Source organism: Hypanus sabinus, chromosome 7 (genome assembly GCF_030144855.1).
Source record: "Hypanus sabinus isolate sHypSab1 chromosome 7, sHypSab1.hap1, whole genome shotgun sequence".
Taxonomy (NCBI): Eukaryota; Metazoa; Chordata; class Chondrichthyes; order Myliobatiformes; family Dasyatidae; genus Hypanus; species Hypanus sabinus.
Genome location: NC_082712.1, coordinates 84,043,357 through 84,065,571, shown reverse-complemented (window position 1 = coordinate 84,065,571; position 22,215 = coordinate 84,043,357). Strand labels below are relative to the sequence as shown.

General features: G+C 44.5%; 1 protein-coding gene and 1 long non-coding RNA gene across 3 annotated transcripts in view; one reads left to right on the top strand and one right to left on the bottom strand.

Moving 5' to 3' along the window:
* Positions 1–8,558, top strand: part of LOC132396918 (uncharacterized) — a 28,239-nt gene extending 19,681 nt beyond the window's left edge. Inside the window, exon 3 of the long non-coding RNA XR_009513174.1 lies at positions 21–8,558. This is a non-coding gene — a long non-coding RNA (uncharacterized LOC132396918). The remainder of the gene's footprint in view (positions 1–20) is intronic.
* LOC132396913 (TSC22 domain family protein 4-like) overlaps positions 5,082–22,215 on the bottom strand; it is a 94,690-nt gene continuing 77,556 nt past the window's right edge. Inside the window, exons 4-5 of one of the 2 annotated variants that reach the window (XM_059974999.1) lie at positions 13,006–13,057; positions 5,082–9,268 (exon numbers count right to left, since the gene is read on the bottom strand). In XM_059974999.1, the coding sequence (XP_059830982.1) occupies positions 9,041–9,268; positions 13,006–13,057 (280 nt within the window). In that variant the 3' untranslated portion in view covers positions 5,082–9,040. The remainder of the gene's footprint in view (positions 9,269–13,005; positions 13,058–22,215) is intronic. The other variant, XM_059975001.1, reaches the window with a different exon arrangement.

The window sequence follows — 22,215 nt, the reverse complement described above, 5'->3', positions numbered from 1 at the left end:
CTCTTTGTTTCACTTTGTAGGAGGTGATGGCATCCAAACCCTGCCACAGCTGTCGAGCACCTTCTGTCATTCAAGTTTGGTTCAGAATTGCCTCTTTGCACACAACGTGGCTCTCTGGAGGTCATATCTGGACCTCGTGTATCTTCCCTGGTCACCAGATCTGAATGTTACTGATGTGGCCCTCAGCAGATTGCAGATCTCGTGGTTCATCCTGGGATTCCGGTTGGGGAAGACCCTGAATGATTTTGTGGGGATACACTCATCTACAACTGTTTTTATGAAGTCCATGACAACCATGTTGTATTCATTCGGATCCTCTGATGAGTCCTGAAACATAGCCCAGTCCACCAACTCAAGGCAAACCTGTAGCTGTTTCTCTGCCTCCTGAGACCACCTCTTTGTTGTCCTTATCTCTGAAGCCTTGTTCTTTAGCTTCTGTCTGTATGCAGGTAGGAGGAGGACAGCCAAGGGATCAGAGTTCCCGAAATGCAGTCTAGGCATTCCTAATAGTAATATAGCAGTGGTCGAGTGTTGGGACCCCTGGTGCTGCAAGTGATACGTTGATAATTGGCTAGTGAGGCTGATCGACACCACCCCTACCACTAATTTATCAGAGTCACTTTACATGCAGACACTTCAGAGTCGAGCATCTTTTAATGGACATAAAATCCATGTGTATAAACTTACTTATTTATGTTTAGAGTAATTTTCATTATTGTATTATGTTATTGTGTTTTTTTGTGCTGCATCAGATCAGGAGTATTAATTATTTTGTTCACCTTTACACTAGTGTACAGGAAACAACATTAAACCATCTTGAATCTTCAGTAGTCCCAGCCCACTCTCTCAAAGACTGGCCTGCCACTTCAAATCTAAGCCATAAACTTTGTAGACTGTTTCCTTTCAGGGAGCTCGCCAACCAGTTGGAATATTAACAAATCCCATGGCTGCTTTTCCTGATGCTAGTTTATTCAGCTTGTCACAGTGGAACTGGATTTCACAGTTTCTTGTATCAGTTCAGTGGGGTTTGGCTGCAGTCAGGGGGAACTGTGAGGGGACTACACAGGACACGAAGAACTGAGGCAGCCATTTGGCTGAAGCAACATTTATAACCGGAGTTTAAGGACTTTTTGAGAGCAAGTTAGTTAAAGTTGCACCAAGTGCATTAAGTGATAACAGATCTTGTTCATTCAGAATTGCCACATTGATAAGTTTGACTCCACACATCCACTGAACGGTCACATCACCTATGTCCCTTCTGAAGCCTGCCTGGAACCATTGGAACATATGAGACATATAGTGTGTCAGGGGTGAATGAATTCCTTGATCCAGATTCCAGCATCCCAAAGTCACATATAGTGACATATTCAGTACTGCACTGAAGTCTTAGGGCACCCTAGATTTTTAAATGGTTTCAGATGGTATGACTTCACAGAGCCCTGATCGCAACATCATTGAGGCTGTCTGGGATTACCTGGAAAGATAAGCAAGCGAGACAGCCAAAGTCTGCAGAAGAACTGTGGTGAGTTCTCCAAGATGTTTGGAACAAACTACCAGCCGATTTTCTCATAAAACTGCACACCTCAGAAACTGATTGGAAAGCTGAGCCTACTGGGCCTGAACACCCCCCTCTGCAACTGGATCCTAGACTTCCTGACTGGGAGATCTCAGTCAGTCCGGATCGGGAGCAGCATCTCACTGAGCACGGGGGCTCCCCAGGGTTGCGTGCTCAGTCCACTGCTGTTCACTCTGCTGACCCACGACTGTGCTGCAACACACAGCTCGAACCATACCATCAAATTCGCCGATGACACCACTGTGGTGGGTCTCATCAGCAAGAATGACGAGTCAGCTTACAGAGAAGAGGTGCAGCTACTAACGGACTGGTGCAGAGCCAACAACCTGTCTCTGAATGTGAACAAAACAAAAGAGATGGTTGTTGACTTCAGGAGGGCAGAGCGACCACTCCCCACTGAACATCGACAGCTCCTCAGTAGAGATTGTAAAGAGCACCAAATTTCTTGGTGTTCACCTGACGGAGAATCTCACCTGGTCCCTCAACACCAGCTCCATAACGAAGAAAGCCCAGCAGCATCTCTACTTTCTGTGAAGGTTGAGGAAAGTCCATCTCCCACCCCCCATCTTCATCACATTCTACAGGGGTTGTATTGAGAGCATCCTGAGCAGCTGCATCACTGCCTGGTTTGGAAATTGCACCATTTCAGATTGCAAGACCCTGCAGCGGATAGTGAGGTCAGCTGAGATCATTGGGGTCTCTCTTCCCGCCATCACAGACATTTACACTACACACTGCATCCGCAAAGGAAACAGCGTTATGAAGGACCCCATGCACCCCTCATACAATCTCTTCTCCCTCCTGCCGTCTGGGAAAAGGCCGAAGTATTCGGGCTCTCACGGCCAGACTATGTAACAGTTTCTTCCCCCAAGCTATCAGACTCCTCAATACCCGAAGCCTGGACTGACACCTTGCCCTACTGTCCTGTTTATTATTTATTGTAATGCCTGCACTGTTTTTGTGCACTTTATGTAGTCCAGTGTAGGTCTGTAGTCTAGTGTAGCTTTCTCTGTGTTGTTTTTTACATAGTTCAGTCTAGTTTTTGTACTGTGTCATGTAACACCATGGTCCTGAAAAACGTCGTCTTATTTTTACTATGTATTGTACCAGCAGTTATGGTCGAAATGACAATAAAAGTGACTTGACTTGACAACAGTGTACCTAAGAGAATTGATGCTGTCTTAAAGGCAAAGGGTGGTCACACCAAATATTGGTTTGAGTTAGTTTTCTTTTGCTGTTTACTGCTCTTTATAGCAATTTTTTGATATTTAGAATGCTGTCATTATTTTTGAAAGCATCTTTGCTTTACAGGATTTTGTTTTACATATGCACAGTACTCTATCAGTCTTAATAATAAATGTACTTTGAACTTTGATGCAACCTCCTCAAGCCTCTGGGATAGGTGAAGAAACCCCTTATCCTGGTCTTCATGACTCAGTTGTTATTTTGTTACCATGGCCTAGTTCCAAGACTGCTCAGTCAGAAGAAACATTCTCAGTGCATCTATCTGGCAGAATCTTTAAACTGTATATTGTGCCTCACTGAGGTCAGACAGCTCTTGTCAGAACTCTCGTGACTGACAAAGATTGTCATAATCAACTCCCTAGCCCAGGAGTCCAGATATTAACTCTGGAATAATTTCTTGACGCAACTCCCTGCTCCCTATCTCAATGGAGGTCCAAAGGTTGCATGCAGAGTTGACCCAATGTCTCAATAAGTTTTTAGCAACTTTCGATTTAATAATTTTTAATTGGGATGTTATACTGAAGTTGTGTAAGACATTGGTGAGACTTAATTTGGAGTATTGTGTACAGTTTTGGTCATCTATCTATAGGAAGATATAAATAAGGTTGAAAGGGTAGAGAGAAAACTTAGATGTATGTTGCTGGGTCTGGAGGACTCGAGTTACATGGGAAGATTGAATTTAGTAAGTTATTCCTTGGAACATAGAAGATTGAGGGGAGTTTATTTGATAGTGGTATACAAATCAGGGGATAGGGTAAATGCAAACAGGCTTATTACACTGAGGTTGCATGGGTCATGGGTTAAGTGTGAAAGGTGAAAAGTTTAAAGGGAACATAAAGGGGAATTTCTTCACTCAGAGGGTGGTGAGAGTGTGGGATGAGCTGTCAGCACAAGCAGTGCATGTGACCTCAATTTCAATATCTAAGAAAAATTTGGATAGGTACATGGATGTTAGGGTACAGAGAGCCATGGTCCCAGTGCAGATCAAAGGGAGTAGGCAGTTTAAATGTTCAGCATGGGCCAAAGAGCCTGTTTCTGTTCTGTACTTTTCTATGACTCTGACTCAACTTGCAATGTCATTGGCACAGTTTATGTTGAGTCATTTTATTCTTCCAGAACTTAGGATTTTAACGCAATCTGTAAACAAGATACACCCATCATCACAAATATTTCATCAACAAATTGATCAACATCCCAGGTGAGCTCACCTGACATTAAATGCCAATGAAGAAATGTCTCCACACTCCACCTAGGCTCTGAAAGTAGGATGGAGTTGAGGAGATATGAGAGAGAATGAGTCAGCTTACAGGCAGGACACAGGAGTGACTGCGGATACAGGTCAGGCAACATCTACGGAGGGAAGGATTTCCCCTAGCCCAGTGTAGTCAATTCTCTTACTGGCAGTAAAAAGTGTGATTACTGCAATCAATAGCTTGTACCTTCCCTTTTGAGCTGAGCTTTTGAACCGTCCGTACAACCTGGCATTTTTGTAGTGTGAACTGAAGTCTGGAAAGTGCAGGATGGTCGTAGCATGATGTGTACCGGCCCAATTGAGGCAGTGGGACCAGGCCTGAGAGCGGGGAATGAGGCCATTGTTGGAATGGACTTGCAGGTGATTCAATGCGGCAGGCCCAGTCCTGAGAGCATATCGAAGCCGCAGGGCCCGGGTCCAAGAGCAAGGAAGTAACCTGAGGTTTGATCAATTTAAGTACCAGGCTGAGTTGGAAAGGTGAGTACAGGCTGAGTTGAGTTGGCAGGATCCCGGCCCAAGAGTGACAAACGACTTGAGGTTTGTCTTGAGGACAATTTAAGCACAGGGACAGATTGAAAAGTAGGTGAGGGATGGGCCGTGAGATTTACTTGTCTCTGTGCTGAGCTGAGGCAACTAATAGGCTCCTAGATCAGCTGCAGTGATGACTAGTTTTGCCGCTGCAAACTCACTTTCGTGAACTTCAGTTGTTTGCATGATTCGTTCCTTTATCTGCATATTGGGTGTTGGACGATCTTCTTTTAAAATGAGTTCCACTGGGTTCTTTTGTTCAGTGGCTGCCTGTAAGGAGACGAATCCCAAGGTTGATCCTTAACCCAGCACAGATGGAAAATGTGCAAAGAGCCAGTGGGATTCGAACCCGGAACCACTCGCATCAAAGTCTGGCGCAGGCACCACTACACTGCCAGTTGGCACATATATACTTCGATAATAAATGCATTTTGACTTTGAAATGTCATATCCTATTAAAATACCACACTCCACACCAGCTCCTTGCATTGTGCTTTTTTTCCCGTTTTAATTACAAGTTTTGTTTTTTGTTGAAGTAGTAATAAAAAAATTACAAGTATGTCGAGCAAATAAAATGGTTTAGACAGAACAATCATCGTTTGGCTAGATTAAACCCAGAAATCACAGAGTAGCGAGGTAGCAGTCTCTTCACCCTCCACCACAACACCCCTCCCCTCGCATGGGGGAAGAGGGGAGTGAGGGAGGGTACTTTAACAAAGGCTCCTGCAGCTTGCGACCCCGGCTCTGTATAAATTATACGTATAATGCGGGGTAAGGCAAGCAATTATTGCTCTGGTAAAAAACACAGCTCCCTGAATGGCGTATTGAGAGAGGAAGCACAGACATCTGCTCAGGTTGCAGATTGCCAGGCCCACACCACCCAACCTCTCCCCCTCCAACCGGACCTATTACTCTGGCACCACAACCAAAACGTCACAGGCCACAGAAGCACAGGGAGTCTGAGGGCCATCCAGTTGATTAATACTGTAACTTATTCTTCACTTTTGTGAGGAGCCAAGGACTATTTGAGATACTACGCTGACAAAAGTTCCCAAACCTTTTCCCAAGCAGCTGGGACATCTGAGGTGTTTTATTTACACCCACCAGCTTGGGGGTGATATATTTTAGTTCTATTGAGATAAGGCGTGGAATAGGCCCTTCCACCTTGGCCACGCTGCCCAGCAACCACCAATTTAATCCTAGCCTTATCACAGGGCAATTTATAATGGCCTATTAACCTACCAACCAGTACGACTGTGGGAGGAAACCCACACAGTCACGGCAAGAACGTACAAACTCCTTGCAGGCAGCTGCGGGAATTGAACCTGGGTCAGCTGTACTAAAAAGCATTGTGCTAACCACTATGCTACCATGCCGCCCATTAGCATCTTGCTATCTACCTTCTACGTACCTGGCTCTCCCAGGCTAATTCGTGGCTCCCACCTGCCCACTGTTCCCACAATGGAAATTGCACCCAATTGATAGTTTGTTTTTTTGTCTACACAGTGTTGCGAGTCTGGAAAGGACTTGCAACCATTGAGCACATCTACATGAAATGCTGTCGCAGGAAAACAGCATCCATAATCGGAGAACCAAGTTACCCAGGCCGCTGCCATCAGGTAGAAGGTACAAGAGCCTCAGGATTCACACTACCAGGTTCAAGAACAGCTAATACCCCTCATCCATCAGGCTCTTCAACAATAGGGGATAACTACACTCACTTGCCCATCCACTGAGATGTTCCCACAATCAATGATCTCACTTTAAGGACTCTTTATCTCATGTTCTCACTATTTATTGCTATTTATTTATATTTGCATTTGCACAGTTTCTTGTATTCTGCACTCTGGCTGATCTTTCATTGATTGTGTGATAGTTACTATTCTATAGATCTGCTGACTATACCCACAGGAAAGTGAATCTTAGGGTTGTATATGGTGACATATTTATACTGTGATAAAAAAAATTACTTTGAACTTTGAGAGCAAGAAATGTTCCCTGCTCTCTCTAGGCCAGGAACAATCACAGCTTCTAGTCCATCTCCCCTCTCCCCCACCATCCTTCCCAGTTACCAAGGCAGCAAACAGGTTAACTAATGCATGGCAGGATATGGCATGTGACTGCCAGGAGAGCACAATGATCTAAGAGAGAGGTTTATGTGAAGAATGACAAGACTGTCAAACCCTGTGCAAGAACAAAAGGAAGTGACTACTCATCCTCCGCTGATTCTTGCAATCTATGTAAAAACCTTTTACTGAGCTTTGAGATGGGGCCTCAGGGCTGGACAGATCTGTGTGAAGTAGGAACATGTTCCTGACTGACTGACCACAGCGTGGACCCAACCAACTACCCAGACTGGACTATATTTTCCTACCTGGTTCTAGCTCAACAACCACTGACTAGAACAGGCAAACTTAAAATGAGAGAGGGTTTGAACTTTTAATCCTGGAGTAGAAATAAAGCAGCTTTCATACTCTCTAAATCATTATTGCACCATTTGAAAACATTACAAATTCCTGCAAGCTTCACTTGTGCTAAATCAAACCAGTGATACTCACCAAGTAGACAATCAAAAGAAAATCAAACAATTTCAAGAAAGGTGTGACAACAGAATAGATCTGATAGCCTGATGTACTGTGGCTCTGTGTATTGGATTGGACAGCTTACAGAACCAAACTATATAAAACTGGGCTATGGAAGATGCTTAAGCCCTCTCACATCTAGGCTGCATGCCCGTGAACCCTTTTAAACTTGCTGTCCACTTAGTCCTCCAAGAGGACCAAAGCCTTATCGTAGGGTTTGGAGGCTTGCGTGCCTCAATGACCCAGAGAGCCATGTTGGCTGGAGTCAGGGCTTTATGCTTTGGCTCTTAGTAGGGACACCCATGCCAAACAGGTCAAAGGGTAGAGGTCAAACTAATAGTGGTCCACCAGTCCTCCAGGTTCAGGGGTTCCGTTCAGGGCAAACGACCCAACTGGTCAAACAAAATTGTTAAGGAAACAGCAGTGAAGAATCCTTTTACATCTGAGTGCGATGGTATTCCCAAGTCTCCTCCCGGGACTTGCATGACTGACAGTAGTGACATGATGAAGAAAGTCCTGAACACTGCCAGAGATGGAAGACCATCACTGCTGCTCAAAACGTAAGTGGCACAACATGCAGTAAGTAGGTCCACTTAGTGCCCACTACTACAGACCCTCAATGCTCTGTCCTTTTCGTCCTCCCACTTTTGAAACCCCTCCGAGTTTCTCTTCTGTTGCCTGTCCAGCTGAAGGCAAGTCAGAATTTGACTGATAGACCTTCCTCCTCTGATCACCATCCACTCACATCACTACCCTCCAAGAGGCATATTGTTCAGGCCAAAATATTCTTCACTCATTTCAAATGGATGATGTATTCCAACTGTTTCAACACTTGCACAGGGAGACTGACTGGATGGGAATTTAAATACATTATTAGCAAGTGTGTAAGGTGACACTTTTCTAGTGTACCCTGGAGGGCAAGTGGGGAGCCCATCGATATCAAGCTCTTAGTGATGGGGAGAGAAATGCCTCCCACTGAGACCTGGAGAACCAAATTGGGGCAGCATTCCCCAATGCAACCTAGTGTGGGTCATATCTCAGTCACCCTCGTGTGTGTGCACTGCTGTGGCAGGCTTAACACCTCCAGGCAGCAATCGCCATTCCTCAGTTTCCAACTTAAACCCATGCCTCTCCAATGGGGCGCAGGGCACTGAGGAAAGGCACAAGAGCTGTCCGGAGGCAAAAGCATCTTTCCACTTACTCCGATCACAATAACATATAAACAAAACTGAGCTGTATTTAGTTACGGTGATAATAAAGAGATAATCAGTTGGTGCTGGCTTGCGAGGTAAAGTAAGGTACTATATACCAACTTTTGTTTTGAAAATAAGCTTGCTGCGGAGAAGCTGCACCTTTGCCCGCCCACCCAAACCCAGAGGAATCTTGCACAACAGAATTAGGCTAGGGTTGGGATGGTGAAAGGGAAGGGGCTAATGTGCACTTGCACTGTGTGGATCTGAAGAGTGGGAAACTCTGCTGTTTCACTTTCTTGCACGTGATTGCTCCCTCAGTCCTCACCCAGCGCACATGGTAGGGGTAAAGAATACCTTCGAGTCCATCTCCCATCTTAGGACAATAATCCCAAAAGCAAGATTGCTTCCTCCCTCTCTCTCTCTCCCCCCCCCCCCCCACCTTCCCCTCAAGTCTTATTAAAAAAAGGCAGCGAATGCCAGGTTAGCAGCATCATGTAGATCAGTCTGTTTAAGCTTAGAGTTGGTGGCCTTGGCACTGGAGTGTAGGTACCGGAAAGCGCTGGCAGTTTAGTTTGCGATGTCGCGTAGTGTTTTAAAAGGAGGAGGACCTTCCCCCCAACTCCTTTTCTCTGCCCACCAGAGCACTTCCCCCATGACTGGCTCCTCAAGCAGTGGACGTGCTGGCAGGTGACGAGCCCGAGGAGCCGCCGCTGCTTCCCGCGGTCCGCATCTGGGCCTGGAGCTGGGACAGCTGCTCCGGGTTGGCCAGGGACTTCAGCAGGGTGTTCTCTCGCTCCAGTAGGGAGTTCCGCTCGATCAGCTCCTTGATCTGCTCCTTGAGCACTTCCACCTCTTCGCGGACGGCGTACATCAGGTGACTCTTCACCAGGTCCTGCATGGCACAGGGGAGGGGTGGGGAGAACGAGAGAAGTCCTTAGCTCAGAGTCACAGTGAGAAAGGATGTAGCACCCAACCTAACTGATAGAGGATTTCACAGAAACACCCACAAAATGCTGGAGGAATGTCAGGCAGCATCTACGGAAGAGAGCAAACAGTCGATGTTTCTAGCCAAGAACTCTCTTCAGGACTGAGAAGGAAGGTGGGGGGAAGATGCCTAAATAAAAAAGGTGGGGAAAAGGGTAAGAGGCTAGTTGGAAGATGGTAGGTGAAGCCAGGTGGGTGGGAAAAAATCAAGGTCCGGACAAGAAAGAATGTGTTAGAAGAGGAGAGTGGTCAGGAGAAAGGGAAGGAGGAGGGGACCCAGAGGGAAGTGACAGGTGAGAAGAAGTGAAAGTTCAAAGTAGGGACTAGAGAAGGGGCAGGAGGGTATTTGTTCACCAGAAGGAGAAATCTATATTCATGCCATCAGGTTGGAGGCTACACAGACAGAATATAAGGTGTTGCTCCTCCACCCTGAGGGTGGCCTCATCTTGGAACAAGAGGAGGCCAGGGATTGACACGTCGGAATGCGAATGCGCCCAGCACCCTCCCCTCCACCCCCAACCCTCTCACTTAGCAGCCTTCACTAACATGTCTGTTGATCACCAAAATGATCCTATCAACTGAAACCGCACATGGAGCTGTACAGCACAGAAACAGGTCTTTTGTCCCACAAACTCTGCACTGAGCGTGATGCCTGTGTGTGATTCACCTCCCTCCATTCCCCGCACATTCATGTCTATCTAAAAAACACTGCTGTGATAATCAGGAGACTGAATCAATGCAAGAAAAATACTGGAAGCATCTAGTGGACAAGTTGAAGGCTACAACTGGTCTGTGGGAATCTTGAAGAAGGGTCTTGGCCTGAATTGTTGAGAGTTTACTCTTTTCCATTGATGCTGCCTGGCCTGCTGAGTTCCTCCAGCATTTTGTATGTTTTGCTTTAAACCGTAGGAGTTTAAAGAGGAACAGTGCTGGGGTAAAGTGCGAGAGGAAGATGAAGAGACAGAAATAGGAGGGCAGAGGGAAACAGACGAGGAGGTGGGAGAAACAATTGGCTGGACACAGATCAAAAATGAAGGAGAAAGCTGAAATGAGAAAACAGTACCTTTGCTATTAGTCTTCTACTACCTACAGCTGTATGTGCCCGGCCTAAACAAAACCCTCCTGCATCCCAATCTGTTTATGATCCCACGCCAAACCACAGTGACTGCATCAGCCAACTGCAACGATCAGTATGTTGTACCTCAGGCATCCTGGCCGGGCGGCGTGCCCTTGCAATGGGCTAAGAGACAGATCCTCCGGCATGGGACGAGCGGCTCTCTGCCACCCTTCAGCTGCAGTTCTTTAAACTGCACTCACAGCCTCTGCCCCTTATATAGGTGGATATTAATACTGTGGGATGGGGAACCAATCAGCGACTGTGGCAGTTGTTTCCTGTTTTTGGGTGACGCCCTGGTCTCTCTGTCAGGGAGGAAGCGCTAACCACAGGAGCCGACTCACATGTGAAACGTCAAGCCGCCTTACGAAGGTGCAGCCGAGGCCCTCGCTGACAATGGCAGAGCATTCCAGTGGGTGCCATGTGGCATGATATCCAAACTGAGCATCAGACACAATGTTTATGCCGTTGAGGAAACTCAAGGAGGAGTATGCTGCGGGGCAGGTGGGTCAACCGTTCAGTTCATGGGCAACCTGGGGGATGACCAATAAAAGCTGGCAATATCCACACCCTTTCAGAGATTCAGTTCCAGCCCACCTCTCGAAGGGTCAAACCTCAACAACAGATAGCTCACTCTATAATCCAGGCATGGGCAAACTACGGCCCGGGGGCCATATGCGGCCCGTTAAGCTTTTTAATCCGGCCCGCAGAACTTGATGAAATTATATTAATAAACCTTGTTAACGTTTTTTCCCCGCAATTCTGGCGTTTTCCCAATAGATGACGCACTCTATATACATTGACCTTTGTTGAGGTGCAGCGTATTACTCCACATTTGCGCTTTACTCTTTCTTCGGCTCGACCTATTTGTGTGAACAGGCGTTCAGCGTCATGAACATCAACAAAGCCAGCCACAGATCCAAGTTAACTGACCAACACCTCAGATCCATCCTGAGAATCGCCACAACAAAACTAAATCCAGACTTTGATGCGCTGGCTAAAAAGGGAGACCAACAACACTGTTCCCACTGAAATTAAAAATAAGTTTCTTCGTTGTGTTATGTAAAAAATGCATTTGAAAATATTTTTTTCAATAAGCCTTACATGTTACATGTCATTTCTGTTAAGTGATGGATATGAGTAGTGCGCAGGTGCACATACGTTCTCAAAATAAAAAATGCGCTCCAGATCAAATAATGCGCTCCGCATACTGGCGCGCTGTCACTGTTCTCTCCTTGTGCTGGTCGTTGTTGAGTTTTGGCACAGGGGACAATTGAATAAGAAGGAGCAGGACAAGTAGACCTGCATCTCCTACTGTTTTTGAAATAAAGACAGTCAGGAGGAGAGTGATGATGATAATATCTTGAAGGATAACAGAATTTTCAGTGCTTTAAAATAATAACTGTTATTATTAAAAAAAGCTATAAAATAATAAAAAATTATTCATTTAATTTTCAGTGTTTTAAATAAATAATTTCAATAAATAGCTAAGTACCATGGGACTTCAAAGACAGATATTTTGTTGTAATGCATTTGTTCATTTTCAATTGAAATTAAAGCACATGTTTTCTACATATCCCATGATATTTTATTTTCTCTTCTGAGGTGTATTACCAAAACACTCTGTCCATCTGCTCCTGGTCCGGCCCCCCTGTCAAATTTTAGAACCCTTTGTGGCCCACAAGTCAAAAAGTTTGCCCACCCCTGCTATAATCCCTGATGGGATGTGGGCACCACCTTTCAGCCCAGTGTTCACTGCTCACTGTTAACTGCCTCTGCATCTGGGCCCTTTCTGCAGGCAAATAAAAGCAGAGTTACTCAATTGGTCGCACAAATGCAGAGGCAGTAGATCTTGTGTGAAGGGAAGGGGAGGTTCCTATCATTCATTCTATGGGGTTTCTTGTTCTGTGGATGTCTGTGAAGAGTAAGAATTTCAGGTTGTATACTGTATCCATTCTCTGATATTAAAGTGAACCTTTGAACATAGGCCAGACAGTATGAGGATGATGGATGGTCCCTGAGAATAGAGGGGCATCAATTTAGAACAGAGATGAGGAATAATTTCTTTAACCAGAGGGTGGTGAATCTGTGGAACTCATTGCCAGGGATGGATGTGGAGGCCAAATCATTGGGTATATGGAAAGCAGAAGTTGATAGGTTCTTGATTCGTCATGATGTTAAAAGTTACAGAGGGAAGGCAGGAGAATGGGGTTGAGAGGGATAATAAATCAGCCCTGATGGTATAGCAGGACAGACTCGATGGGCCGAATGGCCTAAATCTGCTCCAATGCATTGTGGTCTAACACCATGCTCAAACAACGTTTGTACATGACCCACACCACTGCAAGCCCAGTGAAGGAACCCCACTAAATGCACAGCAGCCACTCGACCTGCTGATGGAACCAGGCCTGCAGATCAAAATCAAGAGGTCAACGAGGCACCTTGAAATGTCAGAGGCACTATGTAAATGCACACTCTCCCCTTTTACAGTCTCATGGTCTTTCCTCCATCTACAACCCGTACACACTTACCATGGCTTGTTCGATCTTGTTGTCAATGGCAACCATGCTGCTGCTGGAACCACTGGGAAGAAAAGAGAACAGTGAGTCAGTGAGAGGTGGAAGAGAGTACACCAATCCTCAAAACAGTGCTCAGTCCATTGCTGAGGGAGTAGTAAATCTCTACACTCAAATCAATACCTGACTGCTGTTGCTGTTGGTTCAAGACATTATATTGCCCAGAAAGTTCTTTGTAAGTCTCTAAGGCCATTTGGCCCATTGAGTCTGCTCCGTCATTTCAGCATGGCTGATCCATTTCCTTCTCAGCCCCATTCCCCTGTCTTCTCCCTGTATCCCTTCATGCCCTGACTAAGCAAGAATCTCTGTCTTAAATATACCCAGTGACTTGGCCTCCACAGCTACCTGTGACAACGAATTCCACAGATTCACAACTCTGTGGCTAAAGAAATTCCTCATTTCCATTCTAAATGTACATCTGTCTATTCTGAGGCTGAGTCCTCGACTCCTTTACCATAGGAAATATCCTCCCCACATCTACTCTAACAAGGTCTTTCAACATTCATTAGGTTTCAATAAGATCCTCCCTCAATCTTCTGAATTTCAGTGAGTACAGGTCCAGAGCCATTAAACACTCTTCCCTTGTATGATAAAATTTTCAATTCTGGAATCATTTTTGGAATGTCAACATTTCATTTCTGAGATAAGGAGCCTCAAACTTCTCACAATACTCCAAGTGAGGCCTCACCAGTGCCTTGTAAAGCTTCAAAATTACATTCTTGCTTTTATGTTCTAATCCTCTTGAAATGAATGCTAACATCACATTTGCCTTCTTCACCACCGACTCAACCTGCAGATGAACCAAGGACATCCTTGACTTACTCTGCAGTGACACCTCAGGCTTACAGACAGAAAAGTACAGACCAGTTGTACTGCAAATTACTAAAAATCCGCTGAAGATTTGCAGGCAAACGGGTGATTATGCAAATATATAAACCAGCATAAAGACAGTTTAACTACAAGGAAAACAACAATTTAGTGCCTAGTCCAACAACGTTCACAACTTTGCAATAGTGTTTTCCCTCAGATAAAACACATAGCACACTTAAGACCACCCACTTCACCCTCTGTAAAATCACTCAACTCCAGCCCCACATCAGCAGAATCCAGTCTAATCAGATTGTGGAGTTCGGGAACCAGAATCAACTCTAATCGGATCGTGGAGTTTGGGAACCAGAATCGACTCTAATTGGATCATGGAGTTTGGGAACTGGAATCAACTCTATTTGGATCATGGAGATTGGGAACCAAAGTCAACTCTAATTGGAGAGTGGAGTTTGGGAACTGGAATCAACTCTTAATTTGTTAACATTCCCGTGAATGCCGCATTAATAACAGTTCTATATAAATACTTATTGTTAATGATCAAGATCAGTTTGACATATAAAGTGACAAATCCCCACACCTTAAAGAAAAGTTCAATTAAACAAAAATCTGCAAAACAAAAGTGGTGATCAAGGACTTCCGGAACACAGGTAGCGCACATGCTTCAGTCCACATCAACATTGCTGAGGTTGTGAGGGTTGAGAGCCTCCAATTCCTAGGTGTGAACATCACCAACAGCAACAGACATAGAATGCTGGAGGAACTCAGCAGGTCAGGCAGCATCTATGGAAAAGAGTAAACTGTTGACATTTTGGGCTGAGACCCTTCATCAGGACTAAAAGGGAATGCCAGAATAAAAAGGTGGGGAAGGAAAAGGGGGATGGCTAGAAGGTGATAGGTGAAGCCAGGTGGGTGGGAAAGGTCAAGGGCTGGAGAGGAAGGAATCTGATAGGATAGGAGAGTGGGCCTTAGGAGAAAGGGAAAGAGGAGGGGACCCAAAGGGAGATGACAGGCAGGTGAGAAGAGGTAAGAGTCCAGAGTGAGGAATAGAAGAAGAGGGGAAGAAAAGAGAATTTGATTTCAGTTGGGGCTACCCAAGATGCGGCTCCTCCACCCTGAGGGTGACCTGATCTTGGCATAGGAGAAGGCCATGGACTGACATGACTTTCCTGGTCTAGCTATGAAAGTTCAAATGCCTCTACTTCTTCAGGAGGATAACAGGAATTTGCCACGTAACCGTCAACCCTTACCCATTTTTATCAATGCACCATAGAAAGCATTCTATCTAGACACATCATGGCTTGGTACAGTAACTGCTCCAACCGTGACTGCAAGAAACTGCAGAGAGTTGTGGACACTGTTCAGCACAGCACGGAAACCAGCTGCCCATTGATTGGATTTATCGATACTTCTCACTGTCTCAGTAAAGCAGCCAGAATTATCAAAAACCTCATCACCTCTGACATTCCCTCTGCTGTCGGGCAGAAGATACAAAAGCCTGAAAGCTTGTACGATCAGGCTCAAGGATAGTTTCTATCCAACTGTTATCAGACTTTTCATCTGATGGAACTCTTGTAAGATAAGATGGATTCTTGACTTCACAATTAAGTCATGAGTCATAGAAAAATACAGCACAGAAAAAGGCCCTTCAGACCATCTAGTCTATGCTACACCATTTAAACTGCTTACACCCATCATCCTGCACTGGGACCATAGGCCTCCATACTCCTACCATCTATGTACCCATCCAAACTTCTCTTCAACGTTGAAATCGAGCTCGCATGAACCACTTATGCTGGCAGATCATTCCACACTCTCACCACCCTCTGAGTAAAGAAGTTTCAGCTCATGTTCCCTTTAAACCTTTCACCCTTAACCCATGACCTCTGGTTGTAGTCGCATCCAACCTCAGAGGAAAAAGCAGGCTTGCATATATCCTATCTATACCCCTCATGATTTTGTATGCCTCTATCAAATTTCCCCTCAATCTTCTATGTTCCAAGAAATAAAGTCCTAACCTATTCAATCTTTTCTTATAAGTCAGGTCCTCCAGTCCCAGCAACATCACCGTAAATTTTCCTTGTACTCTTTCAACCTTATTTACATCTTTCCATCTATATGATTTTGCACTTTATTGTTGACCTGCAATGCACCTTCTTGGCAGCTTTTACACTTTATTCTGCAATAATATCACTTTATCAATCTCAATACACTGTGTTTATCTGTCTTATCTTTATGAACAGTATACAAGGCAAGCTTTTCACTGTATTTCAGTACAGGTGACATTAATAAACCAATTCCAATACAGTTTAAATATAAATTGTCTCAAGATTTATACAACACACGCAAAATGCTGGAGGAACTCAGCAGGTCAGGCAGCATCTATGGTAAAGAGTGAACAGTCTATGTTTTGGGTCGAGACCTTTCTTCTGGACTGAGAAGGAAGGGAGAAGATGCCAGAATAAAAAGGTGGTGGGAGCAGAAAGAGGCTAGCTATAAGGTGATGGGTGAAGCCAGGTGGGTGGGAAAGGTCAAGGGCTGGAGAGGAAGGAATCTGATAGGAGAGGAGAGTGGACCATAGGAGAAAGGGGAGGAGGAGGGGACCCGGGGGAAGTCATAGGCAAATGAGAATTAAAAGATCAGAGTGGGGAATAGAGGAAGGGGGAGAGGGGATATTTTGTTCACTGGAAGGAGAAATCAATATTCGTGCCATCAGGTTGGAGGCTACCCAGATGGTATATAAGGTGTTGCTCCTCCACCCTGAGTGTGGCATCATCATGGTATAAGAGGAGTCCATGGATCAACACGTTGGAATGGGAATTAAAATGCTTGGCCACTGGGACCACCCGCGTGCTTGCCGTACGGAGGCACAGTTAGGTCACAGACGGAATGTTAGCAGTTCAGGAACATCTGGCCGTGGAAGGATTGAGCAATGTTTCCATGGACTACGGAAATCTGCTGCATTTTTAATCAGGTCAAAATCTTAACAATGCTGCAACTTTTTGAGTTTATTAACTGGAATTGTTTTGACAGCTAGGCAGGAGTTAGTAAAATTTCACAGACCTGGTATTGGCAGAAAATATAGTACTAAGATCATAAACACGAGAAAGTCGAGAAAGTCTACAGTTGCTGGAAATCCAAAGCAACACACACACAATGCAGGAGGAACTCAGCAGGTCAGGCAGTGGCTATGGAAGAGAGAAGTCAGAATAAGAAGGTGGGGAGGGGGTGGAAGAAGTACAAGGTGGCAGGTGATGGGTGAAACTGGGAGAGGGGGTGTGTGAAGTAAAGAGCTGGGAAGTTGATTGGTGAAAGAGATAAAGGGCTGGAGAAGAGGGAATCTGATAGGAGAGGGTAGAAGACCATGGAAGAAAGGGAAGGGGGAAATGACAATCTTACAACTCGCTGCAGTTACTTTGATCCTGTGAAGTAGTCCCCCCCCCACCCCCCCATACCAGACGGTGATGCAGCCAGTCAGAACGCTCTCCACAGTACATCTGTAGAAATTTTCAAGTGTTTCAGTTAACATACCAAATCTTTTCAAACTCCTAAAAAAATATAGCTGCTGTCTTGCCTTATTTATAGCTGTACTAAGAATGTGGCACCCTCAGTTTAAATTTTTTTTAAAACAGCACCTCTTCTCCCACAAGTGGAAACATTATTATCATGTGATATATGCGTTATGTGTATTTGTATTTTAAATCACACACATTAATTCTCAGTACTATTACCTATTGTGGGTATTTTATATTGTGTTTAACTATATGTAGTGTGGTGTTCTTAAGCTCTGTGATGTTGTTGGCCTTAACGCTGCACAAACAAAGTTCCTTACAGAAAATAAAGTGAATTGAATTGAATTCTCAAGACCCCCAACCCCCTCAGGATCTGATCTACTTTTTTCAACCAAGTCCCCAGTCACTCTGCTAAACTTCCGTCTGAGGCAAGCCGCCCATTCCGGAATTAGTCAAGGACCTTCCTCTGAACTGCTTCCAACACAAACGAGAAAAATACTGTTAACAGTATTCCAGGTGTGATCTCACCAACACCCCCGACAACTGAAGCACAAACTCCACATTTTGCATTCGGTTTCCACAACAAGGGAGCCTTTTGCAAGCAATGCACTAAGACATAAAATCCCTCTGCACCTCAAGAGATTTGCAGTTCAAAGTAAATTTTATTTTCAAAGTACATATACATAGCCCTGAGATTCATTTTCCTGTGAACATACTCAGCAAATCTATAGGATAATAACTATAGCAGGATCAATGAAAGATCCACCAGAGTGTAGAAGTCAGGAAACGTTGATAAATAGCAATAAATAACTAGAACATGAGATAATGAGATAAAGACTCCTTAAAGTGAGATCACTGGCAGTGGGAACAGCTCAGTGGTTGGGCAAGTGAATGCAGTTTCCTTTTTGTTCAAGAGCCTGGTGACTGAGGGGTAGTAACTGTTCGTGAACTTGGTGATGAGAGTCCTGAGGCTCTTGTACCTGCTACCTGGTGGTGAAAAGAGAGCATGTCCTGGGTGGTGAGGATCTCTGAAGATGGATGGTACTGTAGCGGTGTGCTACACGCAGCGCTAAAATTACGACACGGAGTCGGTAACTGCAGTCGAAGGAAAAAACTTTATTCGGAATCTTCAGCCTCACTTTTAAGCCTCCCTCAACCTGCCCCCCGTGGCGCAGAGGCTCCAAAGCTCTGTGCTCGCAAACCCCCGTAGGCTATCTAATTGTGAGTCGGTTCGGATGTGCCAGGAAATGGGTCGCCACAGTACTCTCCTACAACAGCATTTCATGTAGATGTGCTCAATGGTTGAGAGGGCTTTACCCATGATGTACTGGGCCGAATCCATTATCTTTTATAAGATTTTCTGCTCATAAACATTGGTATTTCTACACAAGGCCATTATGCAGCCAGTCAATAGACTCTCCGCTATATATCTACAGAAGTCTATCGAAGTTTTAAATGTCATGCCGAATCTCCACAGACACCTAAGGAAGTAGAGGCAGTTTCTTTGAAACTGCACTCTCACTATTTGGATAAATGTTATTTTTTTCCCTACGAAAATGGATTTCAATCAGCTAACGTAATGGAGTTTGGTCTGCCCACTTAATCAAATGTTATCTGCCATTGCTTCCTTCTCTGCCTTGGCTCTCAGCAAGTGCTACAGATTTTGGCTCATGAGGAATGTACCGAGAGCCAACACTGCCCCCTGGTGGTGCAGCAAAAGCTTCACCAGAAAGGTTAAACTGGCAATCTTGAGTAACAAAGTCAAAATGCCGGAGGAATTCAGATTCTTATTTACTTATCACATATACACCAAAACAAAGTGAAATGCATCATTTGCATTAACAACCAGCACAACCTAAGGGTGTGCTGGGGGCAGCCTGCAAGTGTCACTACACATTCCAGGCCCAACATAGAAGCATAGAAAACCTCCAGCACAATAAAGGCCCCTTGGCCCACAAAATTGTACCGAACATGTCCCTACCTTAGAAATTACCTACGGTTATCCATAGCCCTCTATTTTTCTAAGCTCCGTGTACCTATCCAGGAGTCTCTTAAAAGACCCTATCATCTCCGCCTCCACCCCGGCAGCCCATTCCACACACTCAGCACTCTCTGCGTAAAAAACTTACCCCTGACATCTGCTCTGTCCTACCCAATCCAGGCAACTTCCTTGTAAATCTCCTCTGCACCTTTTCTATGGTTTCCACATCCTTCCTGTAGTGAGGTGACCAGAACTGAGCACAGTACTCCAAGTGGGGTCTGACCAGGGTCCTATAGAGCTGCAACATCACCTCTCAGCTCCTAGACTCAATCCCATGATTAATGAAAGCCAATGCACCGTATGCCTTCTTAACCACAGAGTTAACTGTGCAGCAGCTTTGAGTGTCCTATAGACTCGGACCCCAAGATCCAGAGAATAACCACATTGCGGAACAACACAAGCAACGACGACAACAAAACAAGGCCCTTTCCTCCCTCCCACACACCCACTCACACACAGATAGGCCTTCAACTCCAGGACAGGCTGCCTCCGGGCCTCCCACCTCCAATCCCTGGCCAGGGTTATATTTATATATAATAAGTTTTAAAAATATTGTATATAAAATTACTTATTTTATTATATAATGATTAAAATTAGTTTATATCATATATCTGATTCCAGTTAATTGGGACACATCAGGACCAGTATGTTTTGACCCAATTAAATGGCTGCCCCAATTAGCCGAAGTTTCATGGAAAGTCAAAAAGGTATATAAAAAAGGCAATCTATCATTTAACTGAACAACAAATTATGTATTTAAGTGAAATACAGAACAAATTGGAACACTATCAATACTACTACAGATCTATAAAACTGTATTAGTTCCAAATAATTATTGACGGGAGTAATTCCTAGTGTGGTGTAGATAATGGACTGCCTCAGAAAATGCTAGCAATGGTTGCATTCTCCAAGTCTTCATTTTCATTGTAAAGTTCAAAATGATTGTTGATACCTTCAAATCTCTTGCAGTTCCTAACTTGTTGAAGTAGTGAAATTGTTTTATTTTCACTCCCGGCTATTTCTGGCATCTCCAAGCCTGAATGCTTGAAACTGCAGTGAGCAAAGCATTTCTGAATTGTCTTACTGCTTATTTCTCACCAATTATCAGTGACAAAAATCACTGCTATTTGAACACAAACCTGCGCAACTGACGTTATTTAAAAACTGTTTGCTGTACGCACAATGTGATGTCTAATGGCCACACAAGTGCCATGTGTCCAAACTATTTGGCAACGGTTTCAGCCCCCAATTAACCAGAAACCATTGTATATCCCTGGATTCCGGTTAATTGGGACACATAGGAACCAGTACATTTTGGCCAAATTATGCAACTGCTTCAATTAACTTAAGTTTCATGGAAATATTTAGAAAGGTATAAAATGCACAAGCTGAGTAACAGATTGTGCATTTAAATGAAATATAGTACAAATTAGAACACTACTAATACTACTATACTATAAAACTGAGATGGTGGCGTGACGCAGCTTGCAGCAGCCACTCTAGAGCTGATTATCTGTTATTTGTGAAGTGGGGTGCCGTGCGCAATCATAATCGATTGAAAACGGATGTGGGAGCACGGAGGAACATCTGGAAATCTCCAGGGTGACCTTCTCCGTTGCTGCTGCTGCTGTGAGGTCCGGGTCTCTGCTGGGAAGAACAGGCCCCCAGTCCTCGGGGTCGCGTTGCTGATGGCCGTTGGCAGGGGCGTCTTAATATGCTCAGCAGGGGATGGTGCTTGGAGAAGCTGTGCCGGAGGGGATGGTCGTCGGCTCAGAGGTTCAACGGACTCGGAGTCCACTGCGGTCAGGTCACTTTCACTGTGTGCTGCGTCTGCGAGGCTGAGTTCGATGGAGCTTCCATTGTGTGCTGCGTCTCTGAGGCTGAGTTGGGCAGCGCCGTGGAAGTCCATAACGGGGGTATTACCTTTCGCCGCTGGCATGAGATAGCGAGTCTGTCAGGACCCTGGTGACTTGTGGAAACTATGTGGTGATTTCTTTTGAACTTACAGTCCTTTAACATCTTTGGACTATTTTTACTGTGCCCATGGTCTTTTTTTTTTATCAATTATGCTATTGTTTGCACTGTTGTAACTATGTGGTTTTGTGCAGGTCTTGTAGCTTTAGTTTTTGGAATTGTTTGTCTGGTGGTTTGGAGCTCCTTTCCGGGGAACGTGCTAAGATGGTGGCGCAATATTAATATGAAGCAGCCTCTCCGGACTCTGGATTGGGGATTGCCAAACGTTATGTGGATTTTCTGGTGTAGTCTGTTTTGTCATGTGCTTTTGTGATATCATTCTGGAGGAACGTTGTCTCATTTTTTAACTGCATTGCATTTGTGGTTTCTAGATGACAATAAACTGAATCTGAATCTAAATCTGAATCTGAATTAGTTCCTAATACCTATCAACAGAGGAAACTGTTTGGCAACAGTCGCCTGCTCCAATTAAGTGGCACAGTGTCCCAAATAAACAAAGGGATTCTCGGCTAAGAGTTGTCCCAAATAAGATGCTGTCCTGATTAACTGATGCCCCAAGTAACTGGAATCCACTGTATATATAGGATGTAGAACATATTCTATATATTTACTTTATTTGTACAATTTGTGCACATTGGCTGTCAGCCTTTATTAATGTATAGTTTTTCATAAATTATATTGTTTTTTTCTTTATTTTTTACTGTAAATACCTACAAGAAAATGAAATTCAAGGCAGTAGCTGGTGACATATTTATTTTGATAACAAATTTACTTTATTTTGTGGGGATGGAATGACCTACATGCCCAGTCTGG